Source organism: Pleurodeles waltl, chromosome 10 (genome assembly GCF_031143425.1).
Source record: "Pleurodeles waltl isolate 20211129_DDA chromosome 10, aPleWal1.hap1.20221129, whole genome shotgun sequence".
NCBI classification, from domain to species: domain Eukaryota; kingdom Metazoa; phylum Chordata; class Amphibia; order Caudata; family Salamandridae; genus Pleurodeles; species Pleurodeles waltl.
This window is the reverse complement of record NC_090449.1, coordinates 180,690,521-180,708,510: the sequence shown is the minus strand read 5'-3', so window position 1 is coordinate 180,708,510 and position 17,990 is coordinate 180,690,521. Positions and strand designations below refer to the sequence as shown.

The following is a 17,990-nucleotide window of genomic DNA, read 5'->3' as shown; positions in this document are numbered from 1 at the left end:
TGCCGGTACCCAAAGTCACCCCAGAACTCGGGTTCTTTTTGGACTATTTGGAGCTCTATTCGTTCACAAAGGCTGATGGGCACCACATACCCAGAGCAGATGAGCTCCCAAATAAGTTGGAATCTGTACTTTTGATTTAACATCTGGGTACTGCCAAGATTACCCTAACTGAGGGGGCTAAGGAGAAGTCTACATTCTTCACCCGAGGGCCACTTCCAATGTTGTTTGAGGCATCCTTGAGAGTGCAGAAATGAGAACTAATGGAGCTGCTCTAGATTTGCGTCTTCCACCAATTTAGAACATGGTGTAGTGGAGAGAAGATGCAAAATGGTTGTATGGATAAGCCATATTTCAATGATGAAGTGTCTAGTTAAAGTGTTGTTAGGATTTCTATTACCACAAATGCATGAGGATTGATTGAGCATAAGGTGCTTTTATTCTCTGTTGGTAGCTGGTGTGTGGCGACAAGTGGTACGTTATTGCTTGCCTGGAGTGTGCCTGCTTGCCTGATCTATGTATGCACGGTGTATACGAGTGAGAATTGTGTGGGTGTGTGTGTGTTTTGTTCTTCGGACTAAACTCAATTTAGTGACCAATTAAGGGCAGAGTACACAGCAGGAGTCTTAATTTTTCTTAAATGAATACATAAAAGTGTCCTATTTCGAAGGTGTAATAGAAAGAAACTGAAAACAACATAGTGATACAGATTATGGCGAGATGGGATAAGCAAATTAGGCTCAATACATGGTACTATTAACTGAGGCCTGGAGCACTTTAGTAGTAGCATCATTTTTCATTCTGGGTGTATGGTTCATTGGTTGAAATTTGAACGTATTCGAAAATTGTACGACCTGGCCTGCAGTCTTTTTCGTCTAGCCTGTTGTACAAGAATCTATATTCTGAACAGCATGAAGCACAGTCTAACAACAAAATATGCCTAGGCTTGAACATCAAACCTTACTTTTTCTTTTTTTTAAAAGGAGATGGAGACGAAAGTCCCAATGAAAGAAGGAAGAAACATTTATATTAAGAAACTGTAACATTCTTTTTACTAAACATCTTAGATTTAAAAAAAACAATACATTTTAAGAGGAAAACAGTTGTTAATGAGCAGCTCCTGCTGTAGAAACGTGTTTAACATTTTCGAGAATACCACAAACATGATTACTACCAGTAATTCTTTGTTACTGGAAATCGGATCAGTCATATGACTGTACATTTTCATAAATGTGTTAAATTTATTATTTTTATCTAATGTGTCAATCGTTTGTGTCTCCCCCTTTTTAGAAGGTGTAACATTTCGTACTTGGTGGCAACATTCAATTCTTACATCTCACATACTGTTTCAAAACTAGTGCCACACATCTTCCAATATTTGACCTATCTCAAGAACATACTTTACTTGATAAGTTTGGCTGCCTTATTGAAAGGTGCCAGGTTTTCGCAAGACTTCATCCACTTCTGCACATTGGCAGGGATGGCTGTGGAGCCATTGGTCTGCTGGACAGCACACCAACCCACAATATCTGCCACAGTCAGCTCACTTCCCACCAACCATGGGGATTTTCCCAGAGCAGAGTTCATTGCTCTCAAAACAGCCGCTTTTTCTTTATTGCTCCCCTCCTTCATCTGGAAAATAACTGTGTCCACCCAACTATCAATCTGAGTTAGAATGACAGCACTGGGCTCTGGGGCAAGCAGCGAGAACAGAAATCTGGCAATGTTGCCTTCACCTTCAACAGGGCACATGTTCTGAATGCTGAACTTCATCTGTGGTTTAGGGACTAGAAAACAGGAACAAAGAACCAAAGGTTAAATCAGATTTAGAATCATTTTCTATACACTAGAGGAAAGTAACTGTTGCCAAAAGGCTTAATTGCAGATTGTTAAACACTGCTTTAGAGCACTAGGCTGGAATATGGTTTACTAAACACAGTTTCCAAGATTGCTTTCGGCACAGTGCAGAAATCATTCACAGAATGGTTACAACCTACCAATATCAGTATAAGCAAATGCGGTAAGAACGTGTTCGGGGCATATCTACGTGAACATGCCAATGAAAAAAGGAAAAGGGATTTAAGGAACTCTTGAATCAGATATGTGTAGTATCAAATGCAATGGGTTGGTTACTAATCAAGAAAACTGCCCGTGACAATGTCTTTGTCCAGGTATCTGAAGGTATAATTATGTTGATTACAAAGTGTATTTGGAAGTAAATGGTTACATTTAATTGTTTAAACGGAGAGTATTGCCTTCTAGTATATACAGGTACATAGTAAATGTGCAAGCAAATAAAGGAAGGGGGCCCAACGGCAAATCCCTCAACGTAGAGAGGATCAAGATTGGACCCGCCTATTTGCCAGAATTCTGCTGAAGTCCCCCATCCTCAGAAATGCAAAGACTCGCCATTATTATCAGTAACCAAAATGGAGCTTTAGATATTCTTCAACTGGCTCCTGGAGCACTGTAATCATAAACGAATTCATTACTGTAAATAAAGTAATTATCTTCGTGGAAAATATGAAGTCCAATACCCAGCAGATGGTGTATAGAGAGATATCAGCATTCCAGAATAATGTCTGATAAATCGAAAAATCTGAGGGTTTGTATACACAAATACAAATTCTCAAGCAGCTAGTAGAGTTGTAGAAAACTGCAGCCTGGAATGTAGTTTGTAAATTTAATAATGTAGAATGTCAAATTGTTCACAATTATGGTGAAGCTTTATCATTTGCTATTACTTTTCGATTTGGAGGTTGTAATAGAGAAAAATCATGCATTTGAAATACAAATAAAAGCTAATAAATCCTACTTTAAAGAGGCAATACCCAACATCACACCGACCCCAAAAAAGTGCCTCAGATACAAACAACCACAGTTTAGGTAAACACTTACCATCTTTCCAAATTAAAGTAAAGCCAAGCTGGTATTCCTGACGAGAACGGTTATTTGGGTGCTCCCCAAAGCATTTTATGAGTTCTTCTGGAACATTCTTTACAGATGAATGTGTGTGGACAGCCGTTAGCACCTTATAGCGCTGGCACAGCAGGCCATGCAGTACTAACAAAGAGAATGGTGGCAATGAAGGATTTGCGTTGATGACAATGTCTCGAAGAGCTCCATAATCCTACAAAAAGTTAAAACGGTGTTTACAAACAACCTGGTGTCCAAAGCTACATTATTACCAATATTGTGGATGGACTATTCAGGGTCATCCGAAATAACTATTAATTTTATTTCGTGGGTAAACGTGCTTTCACACACTAAAAACAAAATTACTTTTCAGGGATTATGAGGGATATTATGAAGCGTGCTCTGATAAAGTTTTATCTAGATGTTCCGACTTCTGAACATGCTTATGCATTGACAAAAAGCAGATCTCAAACAGTTGCAAAAGCTGTAAGAATGTGTAATATTGCAAATACACCAACAGGTAGAGAGGTCTTTCAAAAAAGGGAGACTAGCTTCTATTCGGACCTTTCGGAAGACTTTAAAAGCAGTCTTTTGGGTTCCGATGTGGGGGGAGGCGGGGGAAGGAAGGCCTTTTGAGGAACTGCCACTTTGAAAATGCAGACATAATATACGACAAAGAAAATAAAGCTATGAACTCACCTAATATTTGGAGTAATTCTCTGGGCAATAATTCGCCTGGCAAAAGTTTTATTCTCTCATACTCTAGATTTATTTTGCAAGTAAATCCTGATAAAATGTTTGATAAAAGCTCTTTTAATAAGTGAAACAATCCCTCCATCAAATGTACACACATTTTATTTTCTTAATGCCGAAGACTAAGTACAAAGACGTCCACAATGTATCCAGAGATTAACTGGAAATTCAGAAACCACTTGCAAATAATTCTCCCTTCTTTAAATACTGAATGTAGCAACCTACACATGGGCAGTGAAGAGGCAATATGTTTGGTATTATAAGTTGCTCTTGGACTGGATTTTGTTTTTGCAACTTTGAGCTGTTTCAGCTAGAAGCATAATGAGCAAAATCTAAGGCTGGTGTTGGATTAGTGGTACGGAGGGTGCTGCTGTCACAAAGACCAGTGGCCCTGAATACATTTTAAATTTACTATACCATAAGAAATAAATATCCTATGATACTTACCTTTCCGAGTAACGCATCCAAGTCTGCAACAGCTGCCCGTGAGGGAGTCTGTTCTTCAACCTTGATGATGCTGGTTACATCAAAGTCTGCATCTGGGGTGTGTATCATCTTTGAGAGACCATCTACTGCCGCTTTCAGCTCATACAATCGCTTTAAGATTTCCTCCTGACGGACTTCAAGTGCTTGAAGTGATGGATCAGCCACATTCTAAATAGAGACATATTATTGCAACCAATTCGGTAACAGGACACACTGTGCAAGGCAGAAATAATACAATGATCTGATCAATACAAAATAGCTTCCTAGAACTTATTTTGAACATCGTTGCACTGGCCAAGGACACTGGAATTTCAGCTCTGTTATGGATCTTTACCACATAACCAAATCTCAATTTATTTTCTGCACAAACCTGGCTTCTCCTTTACTTCATTCTTTTTAGGTTTATCTTTCTACAAACATATTTTCACAGATTTCCACATATAAAGAGGATTTAAAAGGACTCTATAGTGAACGAGAGTAAACCTCAAATCACAACCTACGTACATCAGGTCTACTGTAAGAAATGTGAATTTAGTCCGATTCGGATCGAACCTTCTTTTTCCCCCATATAAATGCTTCCAAGTAATTATAATGTTATCTATATAAGACAATGAGATCATCCTACTCCTACCTGAGCCTGACTGCAGCACCAACTCTTGGTATCTTCCTTAAATAAAATTCACTGTGCTTTTGTAGAAGTACAGGTTTATTTATCACTAAAGAGGGTTTCCTAGTGACATCTGATTTTCAAAGTAGCAGTAATGAAAAGGATTAGGTGGATGCTTTGCCACACAGCACCATTTTTTGTGGACGACTCAGAAGGGGGTGTTACAAGTTATCACAAAATAACATTTTTTACTGCATTTATTTATAGAATTAGAGAACAAAAGGCACCCTGGGATGCAGTATACTGTAAAGATATAGGACATAACTAGGGGCAGATAAACAAATATGACTATATTGGGCTGTTTTTAAATACTGATCAAGTTCATCTAATTTGAGTGAGGGATTCAAAGAGATGGCCAACCCCTTTTAAGCTCACCAAGAACGCTTACTGATACACCTTGTGAACATCATTTCTTACCCATGTTAACTCTAAATGAATCAATACACTTTCTTATGGAGTTCAATCCATACACTACATGTATTCTAATCGAACACCAGTGCACACGCAGCTGTGTTCCTTCCATGCCCCCTTCTGTCAGACTCTGTTTTCATCTCATATCATGACAACACCATTGCCGATTTCAATTTTAGTACTGCTCTAGAGTGGTTCTCTGTCTCAACGAATGACTATGGTGCTCGTGGCACTAAAACCCCTGTACCAAAACCTAGAAAAGGATGCGAAGTGGACAAAAATATGCCTTCTCTTCCTAGACAGGAAACAAAATACCAATACTAGCCTTAACTTGAGACCACTCCACTGGATCAAAATAAAGCATGACCTGCTTCAAAGCACTGCTAATACTACTCATAGTGCCACTCTGAGCTACATAACCAATCTGTTATGCCATTATTTGTTCAACAGTTCCTCCTGGTGCCTATGAGCAGCCAGTGCTGAAATAGAGTGGGATCCACAAGGTTTCCAGCTACGATCCAAATGTATTATCCTGTTTGTATTCTGATAGAGTATACCAACAAGCAGGGCACAGCAGCGCCATCAAACATTTAGTATAGATGTCTATGTACCTTGATTGGTTGAGGCAAATGCCTCCCTTAATAGACCATCAATTCCTTTTGTCCAATGTGCTTCCTGGCTTTGGGGGGGGGGGGGGTGGGGGGGGGGGCAGGGCAATCGGGCTCAAACCAAGCACAGCCGGAGTTTAACAATGTAAAAGGAGAAACAAACACATGCTCATCATGTTTTCGAGCTGAGAGAAACCGAAATCCGAAAGCATTTTCGTCCATTTTCTTAAGCTTGTAATGTCATTTTCTTTTCTTAAGCTCAGTAATATCAGGTATTTATATATCTGAGTGCAGGTAAATTCATAAATCAAGAATACAAGACAATATAAACTGTAGTTTTGACACCTAATAAGGATTTAGTTCTACCCATCAGAACCCATTACATTAAGAAATGAATAATGAAATACTGAGTTAAGATTTGCAAGCTTATTCTGTGCAGTTTGCATGGAGGTATTTGGAGTCAGGGCTCGAAAAATCTAATGGACCACCAGCTATGGCGAGTTTTATTTTATGAGGCCTGGCTATTTTTAGATCCCACTCGCCCCTTCTGGCGAGTGTACAAAGAACAGATGTTCTGTTCAGTCAGAAACTGAATTAGCAATTGAGATGCTTTAAAACATATTCTTGTCACATTTGCTCTGTGGTCAGAGACAGAGGTCAAATGTCAGTTTGTCTTCTTGCAATGTAAATACTTTTCCTTGTGACTGCAGAGTTCCAGGATTTTGTAAGATGAACTGTCTGACCTATGTGAAATGAACGGCTTTTGGCATCAGGTTTGTCCTACCACACAACATTTATATAACTAAGTCAACTTTACAAACATTTCAAAATATATTTCAGTAGCTGTGAAAGACCATTTTTGTACTCTGTGATGAAAAAAATATATTTTAATAGGATGAAAAATAGAACATTTTACTTGGTGATGAGCAACTGATAAATGTTTTCTGAAACCCAATGTTCACAGATTATTGTTAATACACTACATCGTTTTATTTGTAAAGCTGCAAGTTAGTGGGAAGTTTTTTGGACACTTCTTGGAAATTCACTGTCTGTAAGTGAAAGTGCGCTACCACATCATGCTATAGTCATACATTTATTAAAAGTGAGTGTTTAAACAAACTGACGAACACTCCTGCCCTGATGGCAAAGCTATCAGTAAACTAAGAGGCAAGTCATGCATGGATCATGTGTACCCTATATGTGGGCTAGACGTATTATACATGGAGCAAATGTTTAGTGTATTTAATCAAACAAAATAGGATTTATTTTTTTTACAGTAGAAATGCTGAACTCCTATTTGAAGGTGCACTCATGTGAGGATGAAGAAAAAGGCGACTCTAAAATATAATATTAGCCCAGGATTACACAATTCGAGCCCGTTTCCAGGTCAAGTACATTACAGGTAGGTCGAGTATATTATTATAGCTACTCGACCTGCAGGGCTAGTAACATTTTTATGATTTTCTGAGGCCTGGGAGTGGCTGCTTTACTCACTCAATCGCAACAAAAAATACCTGAGTTGTACCTCGTGACCGGCAGGTAACACAATGATCTTTGCAACAAGCTCAGTAACCCCTGACGATCTTAAAGCACAAATCTGTGACCTACACTTCACATGTTGTGAAGCAGGCACATTAACGCACTGTGCTATTTTATGAGGCTTCAAAGCTTTTACCAGAGATTGCATTTCTTCAGCAAATATGTTAACGTGCAGCTAACTCACCACTACTATATGAAGCAAATTGATTGATACAAATATATCTATGCATCAGGTGTCCTCCCAGGGACAGGTCCTGCTGATGCTCAGCACCACAAAAGGATACAAGAACTAGGTCTGGCCGACAATACCAGCCACTGACCTACTGGCTTAGCTGATTTTTTTCTCATATGGCCACTAAGGTTGTACACCTATTCATTGTTGTCATATTGTAATGTTTTTTCTTAAATTGTAGGAAAAACATCACAAGATATCTGCCGCACATGCATGGCGGCTATTTTGAGGAACAGTACATGAACCATTAAGAGAAGAGGAGGGAGGTCAGCGGGGATTTGAGGGAGGGTCATGGACACAAACGCATAAGGAACAGGTCGGCGAAAAGGAACAGGTCGGCGAAAAGGACCTGGAGGAACCGGGGAAGAAGGATAGCATTGGTGTCAGGATATCGAGAAGGATGGGACACAGTGAATCAGATCAGGGTCAGGACCCGGAAGAGGACCAGGTTTAGGGGTTGGGGGGCATGATGAACAGCGAAGAGGAAGGGGGCCTAAAAGTGAAGGCTAGAAGACCCAGATGAAACGAAGCAGAAGAACCAGGAGGACCGGTAAGGGTAAGCCATTGATGAGATTATAGCCCACATGTATAAGGAAATGCAAAATTTCGATGACATACCTCTCATAAATTAATCTTTACCACGATTCGCATGTCACAATCCTTTTTACTGACTCTTCCCCACCTTTGAGTCCAGTTAAAATATTGCTTAATCTTCTCAGCTATCTTAAAATGTAGTATACATGCGGTCAATTAAGGAAACCAGAAAAGGTCCATGGTTATATGTTTACTAGTTTCGAATTTAGAGGACACCGTTTGTAAAAATAATGCAAATACAACCTGTCTGGCTCCGCATGATACTTCCTCTAAATCTACCCAGACTCTGGCCTCACGACTCCGCCCTCCTTTCGTGACACCCACTTTCACTGTTCCTCGAGGTGAACATTTCCATTTCTAGCACTGATAACACGACAATATTCATAAGGCTTTTGTAACCAGTGTGACTCCAGTTCACAATTTTGCACGGATAATTAGCATATTACACTTGTCTCGTCCGTTTATATATGTTCAGTTAGACTCAGACTTCCAAAATAAGGTATTCAAAAGCTACTCAGCAACAGAGTGCGTGGCAGTCTTGGATATTAAAGAGCTTCTCCTTAGACGTGGAGGAGATAATGCTGAGACCGGTCGAGCTATACAATTTTGCGCATGCGTCATTATACGTTTACGGCATCTTATGTTCAGAGCAGGGATCGCTGCACTCCTCTCAAGAACCTACCGCCGGCTGATGCTGCGGCTCCATTGTCTGGTGCAGATTTGGCAGTCGGTACATACAGGTGGGCAGTTCCACCTGCAGCTCCACGCAGTACGGCTTCACCTGGTACATAGCGGTTTTACGGTGCCGGTACAAAGTGTCGTGCACCGGCCGCACCACGCAACAAGAGCACAGCTTCGTGGGAAAGGGAGGGGCACCTAACCAACCAGTTGTCTTTTGGAACTCAGTGGCCTATGAGAAAGAGGAGAGCTTGCGTTCCAAGCCTCGCGTTCGTTTTCTTTCGTGATGAAAGAAAATGAGAAATTACAGTATTACCATTCCATAACATTTATTTCCGCCAACTGAAGCTTCCCTCTGTGACTACCTGATAGCCCTTGGTGGGAAATCACTTTTTGCATAAATGCGCACTAAATAATCCATATTGTTACTTTCCCTCTCGCTTAGCGAAAATACGGCGATGCTCCTGAAAGTATATATATTTTTTTAACAAATACTAAGAACTGAAGTCAGAACAACAAGTTATACTCTTATGGAACATTTGGGCGTTTCTTTCTGCGCCGTATCTGATTTTCAATATGGCTAATGCTCAGAAATACGGCTACTTCGTGGGGCATGGAGTGAGGGGGTGCGTCTGTGTCCCTTTTCAGTGTTTACATCAGATGCTGAACTGTCGGTGAAGCGTATGCACGTGCTGGAACCAATCAGTGCACGGGAAAAGCACATGCTTACAGAAGACTGGTGGTGGCGCGTTCTCAAATGTTCTACTCTGCGTTTTGATTGACATTGATGATGGCTATGATAGTGGTGTCGTGACGTCAACAAAGAACAGTTATGTAGCTCTGATGGTAGAGGGGAGATTCTAACTGGAAGAAACAAAGTATTCCACTTTCGAACCACTTGCTTACTCCGTGTGTTGTTTGCGGGAGGCTTGGGTTTCTGCAAAGTGACACAATGGAAGAACCCAGGTAAGAGATGGCCACTTTCCACCTCAACCCATTAAGTCTTAAAAATTATAATATCAAGTGACCCTCTACTGGCCAACTAAAGTGGACAATTTTTTGTGAATGGCGAACATTTTGAGGATGATTGACGACCCTTTGAAGTGTATGGGAAGCCGTTGAAGCTAAAATTGTTCCAGACTCTGTAAGAAGTAAAGCTAGTGTCTATTAAGACATATACATTACTCCGCATATTACACTGTGGTTTTTTTTGTTTCCTCTTGCTTTTTATTGCTTGAAGGCAGACAAAAAACACAGATCTCACGTGTCTACTGTCAGTGCTTTAAATAGAGAGGTACTGTCCGGCACCCGATACCTGCACTTCTTTATTTGGAGATGGAGAGTACCTGCACTTCTCAACACTATTGCACAACATTTCATGGGAGAGGACCAGCACGCCTCAAAAGGAAACGGCAAACCTAGAGAGTACTTCTGTATTCAATGTTAAAACCTGCTTGCTGCTTCCTGCTGTACATGTGGGCGCCTGGTGTGCAACAAGGCCTGCCTTTGGTTCATCTCTGTCACGGGTAGTACAAACATTGATGCTCCCATTAACTCAAGCCCTAAAACTGTGATAAGGCTCACTTTTTTCAAGACTCACAATTTCTAGGACCCTTTTTACATTTATCAAATAGCTAAATATACCACCACAATACAAAAGCTGGTAGTTCTAGGCTCTGCAACTATCTTACTATTAAGCGCTAGTGTTCATTCTGTTTGCAAAGAGCGCTATATCCTATTTTTATAATGCCCTGGCTTGATTTACACTAACACTGTAAATAAAATATACCGTCCCGATGGGGGTCCTAGGTAGTATATTAAATACTCAAACCCAACTAGGTCACTAGGAGCGTGAGCTCTTAGGAGCACAAGCCCTTACACACTCAGGGGTGGCATGTTTCAACATCAGATAGTACTCCTCGTTTGTTGCGTTTCCCGCCCGATGGTAGGCGCGGGTTACCCACTGAAATAATGACAGGACACCAGGTTGGATTCCGACTCCCAGCGCGTAAACCGGAATCCACCTTTATTTCCTCGCCCCTTACGTCAGGGGCACACACCACTTCTATTCCTGCAGGCAGGGGGAAACGTGGCATGGACTGCAGAGGATCCCCCTCGTAAATAGACCAGTCCATGCTGCAACATAACATTCCTCCTTTACCCCAAACAGAAATGAAGAAGAAAAAAAAAACGACAACCATTCTGCAAAATAGAACCAAAATACCTGCAACGAACCTAGCATGTGAAACATGTCTTCAAAAAATCCCATCCATCTCCGTATCCCTGCAAAAAAAGGTTCTGCACACTACCTCATTAATTCAGTATAAAATCTTGTAGCTCTCTGGACGGTAATAGTCTAGGCCAGAGATGGTATCTCCCAGCCCCAGCCCGCAGAGGAACACTCACCACAGTCTCGGCAGTACCATCTAGTCCTGCTACCTCTGGCTGACAACCACCCTCACGTCCATCAGATGTGACACCTTGAGAGCCCCCGTTATTTTCGAAATCACCTCAAAGTGTAGTGATCTCCAGCTCCGGTGTGCCGAGACAATTATTCTCTGACTCTAGGCCATCAGAGTCAGTGGGTGATGGTGAAGCATCAGTAGCTGTAGGGTCCGTGTCAGATCGGTATTGTTTGAAAAATGTTATGTTGCGATTCACAGAATCGTGGCTCTTTTCAGCAGTGACCAGGGTCCCTCTGATCCTCACAACAGTCCACGGTGTCATCTCAAATGGGAGTCTAAACTTCCCACCCATATGTCTATTCCGGACCAACACCTGATCACCCACTTGCAGAGGCACTGTTCTCACTCGTCTCCTTCTTGACACTCGATCATTAGCGGCTTTATGCACTGTCACAATCTTTCACTCGCTTGCTCCTTCAGGGCCGTGGGTACCTCACATTGTGGAATGGTGTCTTCTACCTGTCTGTTCATACACAGAGCACTTGGCGATATCTTTGTGGTAGTATGAGGGGTGAGTCTATTCTCTCTTCGGAATGCGTACAAAGCACAGTCAAGTATTGTGGGCTTTGGCCACCGCTATCCTCAATACTTTATTCAGGGTTCGCATGAAGCGTTCGGCCTCACCATTGGCCTGAGGCCAGCAGGGTATGATTTTCTTATGGACAACACCATGCCTTGTGAGGTACTCTTTGAAATCTTGACTAGAAAAAGGGAGGCCATTGTCCGTTCTGAGTTCCTGAATGAGGCCATGAGTGGCCATGACTTTTTCCAGACAAGGAATGCCCTTCCCAGCCGTGGTCGTGTCCAGTATCTCTACTTCAGGATATTTGGAAAAAACATCAATGACCACCAGCATGTGCCGGCCGTCAGGCAAAGCACCCAAGTCAGCACTGGCCCGCTTCCACGGCCTGGATGGAATTGGTTCAGTGATTATAGGTGCTGGAGGCTCGGATGGCCCCACGACCTGACAGATGTGACCAAGGATCACCACTCTCTCCACTTGGTGATCCAGTCCTGGGAACCACACTTTACAACGAAGTCTGGCTTTCGTCTTGACTACTCCTTGGTGAGGGGCATGAGCCAAATCCACTATGCAGGATTGCAAGGACCGGGGAACCATCAGTCACAGCCCCTGAAGCAGACATCCCTCTGGCGATACTGACAGCTCCTGCCGGACATGATGCAGGGCAGCCAGGGTGTGTCCAGCCTCCTCCGTCCGTCTTGATAGATTGTGTATCATTTCATGCCACTTCCCTGTGTGAACGGCTCTTATGGCAAGTTGGAGACATTCATCCTCTTGGGCGGACTCTATGAACTCCTCCATTGATACTGGTAATGGTGTGGATCGCTCGACCACCAGACGAATGTACTGTTCCACGGCTTCCGCCTCGTCCTCCTCTTGCACTGAAGCCTGTCTGGCATCTATCGACAGGTAGTCTGCAGGGTTTTGGGACCCTGGTCGATAAAGCACTGTGAATTGATAGTCTTGTGGTTGGAGAATCCACTTTTCTATCGGAGGAGGAGAAGTGGAAGTGGACCAGTTGAAAAGCGGAACAAGGGGTTTGTGGTCTGTTACCACTGTGAACGGCTGGCCGTATAGATAGAGGTGAAAAAGTCAACAGCCCCAGTGGACTGCAATGGCCTCTTTTTTCAATGTGTGAATATCTTTGTTCTGTCTCCATTAGGGCTCTGCTGGCGTAGGCCACCGGTGCCCACTCCCCTTGTCCACCATGTTGAGACAGAATGGCTCCCAGCCCCACTGGACTCACGTCCACCCCCAGTTCAGACTCTTTGGCCGGATCTAAGTACCTCAGCGTAGTATGAGCTGACAGCGTGTTCTTGGTGGCACGGAAGGTACTTTCCTGGGTTGATCCCCATTCCCAGGGGGTGTTGGTCTTTGTCAGTTCTCGGAGAGGAGCAGTGAGGGATGCCAGATTCTGGATGAATCGGCCACAGTACGTGACCATACCAAGAAAGCTACGGACACTGGTGACTGAGGTGGGGGCAGACGTCATCTGAATGTCACGTACCTTCTCTGGATCGGGCATTACCCCTTTATCAGAAAAATGGTATCCAACGAAAGTAATGTGATTCCGAAGAAACAAGCATTTTTTTCGGTGCAGCGTGAGACCATGCTCTTGGAGTCGCTTGAACGTGGCTCGGAGACTGTCAAGATATCCTTCCAGGGTAGGGATGTGTACCAGTATATCATCACTTACGTTAATGACACCTTCCAGTCCTGATAGTACCCCTTTGATAGTGTCCTGAAAAACCTCTGCAGCACTGGAGATTCCAAAACTGAGGCGGGTGTACCTCCAGAGCACTCGTGGGTCGAAAATGTGGTTATTGCTCGGGACTTAGGGTCAAGCATGAGCTGATGATAGCCTGCCCTCAGGTCCATCTTTGAGAACCACCTCGATCCACTCACTTCAGCCACAATATCATCAATAGTTGGTGTTAGGTGGCGTTCACGACGGATAGCCGTGTTGGGTAGCCTCATATCTATGCAAATCCTCACCTCCCCAGGCTGTTTGGGCTTCTGGGTGAACACAATCGGCAAGACCTAAGGGGTGGGTCCCCCCACTCGCTCAATGATGCCAGCTGTTTCCAGTTTTCGCAACTCCTTCTCCACTTTGGGACGTAGCTGGAAAGCGACCCTACAATGTTTCAAGGCCACTGGCTGCATGGATTTGTCAATGTGAAGATGTATTAGTCTTTCTTTCAGGCACCCAATTCCATTGAACAGGTCGGAATATTCAGCTATCAATCCTTCAATGATTTCTTGATGCACACTGAACTCAAACGACACCAGACCCACCTGCTCTGCTGTTCGGCAGCTCAACAGCACGCCTGACCAAGCCTTGGTGACCTGGATGTTGGTGCTAACCGTTTGAGCCTCATGCGTGATGGCAGTTTTGAACACTCCTGCTAGAGGAAGCAGAATGGATGACCCAAACGCACACACTTTGGTGGTGGTGGTGCGAAGTATCGGTTCAAGTTGAAGGTTCTTCATCACCTGGAGAGCCATGATGATAGAGGCTCCTGTTTCTATTAGTGTCACCACTGGCTTGCTTCCCACGAACATGCTGCAGTTAGGGATTCGTTTCCTAGGACGGCCTCTCGATGGCATAGTATGTATTACATGTATGGTGCCTTCTGAATCATCGTCATCCATATCTCAATCACCTTCGTCTGATATGTGGATGTGTGTAGCCTGCACTGTCTTGGTTTGGTTTGAGCGTCGGTATGGACGACATTATGCAGCACAGACGATCACAGAGCCCCTCCTAGTGACCTGTCCTGCAACTGGCGTTCTGCACACCTGTGAAGTGATGTCCCTGTGCACTGCCAGTCATGGGCAGGTACCTCCTTGAAGGCCCACAGCAGGGTAAATGGTGGGTGGTTGTGACTGGAGGAAATGTGTCCTTTAGTTCAACAAATGACAGTTCTATTGATCATTGGTGTACCTCACACACTTGGTGCCTGGTGGGAAAGCAGCAGATCAGCATGTGCGAAGTGTGTTCTGTATTTCACCAAATAACAAGGCTATTGACCTTTAGTGTGTTTCACTCACTTGGTCGTTAGTGTGCTCTCTTCACTTGGTGCCTGGTGGAGGAGCAGCAGCTCAGCATGTGCCTGCCCTCTGACAGACTGGCGACCTCTGTCAAAAATCAGCTAATTCCAGCCCACAAGGCTGCCCTAGCCAGAGCAGGCTGTATTCAGGCCTTGGGAAAGCTCCTCGCAGCACGTGGAGCGCAATGGGGGTGGGGCCACCACTCCTTCAGCTGAGCGCGGCCAGCCCAGTAGCAGATCGAAGGGCCCCCAGGCCAGCTAGCACAGTGGCCAAGTACACCCTGGAGAAAGCGTTGAGCAGGGCCGTGGACAGCGCCACGACATGGCTTCCGCGAGGCATGTAGACATGCACACCCCCGCAGCCATGACAGCCAAGAGGATACACCATGCGATGATGGAGGGTGGGAACCCTCAACGCCAATTTGTTATGTTTCCCACCCGATGGTAGGCGCGGGTAACGCACTGAAATAATGACAGGACACCAGATTGGAATAAGACTGCCGGCGCGAAAACAGGAGTCCACCTTTATTTCCTCGCCCCTTATGTCAGGGGCACACACCACTTCTATTCCAGCAGGCAGGGGGAAACCCGGAATGGGCTGGGGAGGATCCCCCTCCTAAATAGACCAGTCCATGCTGCAATTAACACTAGTTGAGCCAGCTCTGTAATGCCAAACGGGCCCCTCTAGTAGTCACTTTGCCAGAGATTTTTTTATCGTCAAAGGTGTTGTAAGAATAAAATTCGGGTGCCTCAAATGTTGAAAGGTACTCTAAACTGAATGGGAAGATTGGGGAGGGGTGGATAAAATTAACTTTAGATGCCTAATCTCTTTTATTTGTATTTGGAGTCTATGTCAAGGTTAAAAACTGTTCTGTTAATACACAGGAAATAATGACCCTCATTACAACCCTGGCGGTCGGTGATAAAGCGGCAGTAATACCGCCAACAGGTCAGCGGTAAAAAAATTGGAATCATGACCACGGCCGATACCGCCAACAGATACAGCCACTTTACCACTCTCACTGCCACGGCGGTAGCAACAAACACCGCGGCGGTAACCGCCAACAGCCATGTGGAAGACAATGTACCGCCCACTGCATTACAACCCGCTCATCCTCCAGCTTTTCCGGGGTGGTAGCAACGCCATCAAAAGCACAGTGGAAACAGAACACAGAAGGGAAACAACTCACCTCTCAACACTCAAGGAAGAACCAGGACGCCACGGAGCCCGAGCTGCAGGTGTTCCCCATGCTGGTGTATCTTCTCATATACCAGGAACATGAACGCCGGCGACGACCACGGTGAGTACTGCACCTAGCACACAGGGGAGGGTGGAAGGAAAAAAAGATTGACACACACACACGCAACACCCCGACCCTCACCCCCAACACTATGCACACAATCACATGCAACAACATTACTTATACACCCCATAACCCTCTGGAATAACGTAAGAACAAAAGGAATGTAGTAAAATGAGTGTAATATGAGTAATTATAAGAAATACGTTCTTAAAGAAAAAACAGGATGTACAATATATACAAAAGAAGAGACAATGCCCACTCAAAAATTGTCTGTGGCCCACTGGGCCAAAACACATAGGCCAAGGCCACACTTAACTCCTGCTTCAATATGGAGAGAACTGTTACGACTCGGTCGTCCCATTTCCAGTGGGCGCTGTAAGGGGACTGTCAGAAGCCTGGGAATCACCTTGAACACCTATCTAGAGTCCCTTGCTGACTCCTGTTTGTTTCTCTTTTCTCCATGGTACACTTGTGTAGGACTACATTTGTTTCTTGGGACTGCAAATCCCATAATGCACAGCTTGGTAGTCAGGAAAACCCGGATTCTGTTTCCCATTGTCTTCTATGGGAGAAGTCCAGTTGCTCCTTTTCACTGGATCCTCTCCTCCAGGACTTGCAAGTGTCCGAAACCACACACACCTGAAACCTCTCCTGTGCAGCCCAGCTTGGAACTGCTTATAAGCAGCCATTTCTTCAAGCTCCCCGCCGTGCATCGGACTTCAATTCCTTTGTGTTACAGACCCCTTGTCGGATGGTGTTCCAGTTTTGTTCCTGTTCTGTTCCAGCCTGATCCTGTTTCCTGTTTCTCTGCCCTGCTCCTGATTGTTCCAGCCAGAGTCTGCTCCCTACTTCTTAGCCTTGTACCTGTTTGTTTCTTCCAAAGCCTGCTCCCTGTTTCTCTGCTCTGCTCCTGCCTTGTTTCAGCCTGAACCTTCTCTCTGTTTCCCAGTCCTGTTTACTGCTCATTTCCTACTCCCTGTATTCCAGTCCTGTCCTTGCCTGTTCCATCCAGAGCCTGTTCTCAGTTTCCCAGTCCTGTCTCTGTCTGTCCCAGACAGAAGTTTGCACCCTGTTTTCAAGTCCTAGACCCGCCTTTGCTTCAGCCTGAGACTGTTCCTAGTTCTTGCCTCTGCCTCTTTGTTTGTTCCCTTCTGTTTCTGTTTCTTCTTGGTTCTTTGTGTCTGGTAAGTGTTCTATCAGTCTTCACCAGTGTATACGTGTCCTCCTGTGTACTGGGGTTGGCTCCTGGTTTCCAGGAGGCAATTCCAGCCCCCATCCTTGTCCAGTGTTATACGTTGTATTTCGTGCCTAACAGTGACAGTGTGCTATTGCTGTTTTCTCAGGAATCGCCACTGTGTTTCCAGCTGGACCCACAAGAGCGTGTCCTGTGTATGTAAGTACTATCCTTGTTTGGGCTCTAGGGTCCAGAGACAGAATCACTTCTGCTGCCTCCTTTCTATGGGGCTGGCAGGGTGACTATCTGTAAGAGCAAACTGCACAGAGGCATTGAGATTCCCTGTCACTGTGGGAGGTTCTGCGCCTTACTCTGTGTACAACCCCAGCGTGTTTGTCCACTGGTAATCCGTTTCCTGTTTGTTCACACAAGGGTTGCTCTGCTTTTACTTTCCTGTTTCCTGTGCCTATCCATAGCTGTCCTTTCCGTGTATGCCTTTAGCTGCTCCTCTGCCCCAGTGTACTACCTCTTTAGGATATTCGGTGACCTCAAGGGGTGTCCCAACCAAAGTCCTGATCAGACCCGCCCGAAAC

At 44.3% G+C, this 17,990-nt stretch overlaps 2 protein-coding genes across 2 annotated transcripts in view; one reads left to right on the top strand and one right to left on the bottom strand.

Moving 5' to 3' along the window:
* Positions 1-1,083: 1,083 nt before the first annotated feature.
* AIMP2 (aminoacyl tRNA synthetase complex interacting multifunctional protein 2) lies at positions 1,084-9,085 on the bottom strand. Its single transcript, XM_069210155.1, has 4 exons — positions 8,886-9,085; positions 4,114-4,320; positions 2,896-3,127; positions 1,084-1,784 (listed from the first exon to the last, which is right to left on the bottom strand). Exons 1-4 carry the CDS (start codon positions 8,991-8,993, stop codon positions 1,399-1,401), a joined length of 933 nt encoding a protein of 310 aa, XP_069066256.1. The 5' UTR covers positions 8,994-9,085; the 3' UTR covers positions 1,084-1,398.
* Positions 9,086-9,594: 509 nt separating this feature from the next.
* The window catches only part of PMS2 (PMS1 homolog 2, mismatch repair system component), a 121,518-nt gene continuing 113,122 nt past the window's right edge, over positions 9,595-17,990 (top strand). Inside the window, exon 1 of the mRNA XM_069210154.1 lies at positions 9,595-9,847. Coding sequence (XP_069066255.1) covers positions 9,834-9,847 — 14 coding nt within the window. The 5' untranslated portion in view covers positions 9,595-9,833. The remainder of the gene's footprint in view (positions 9,848-17,990) is intronic.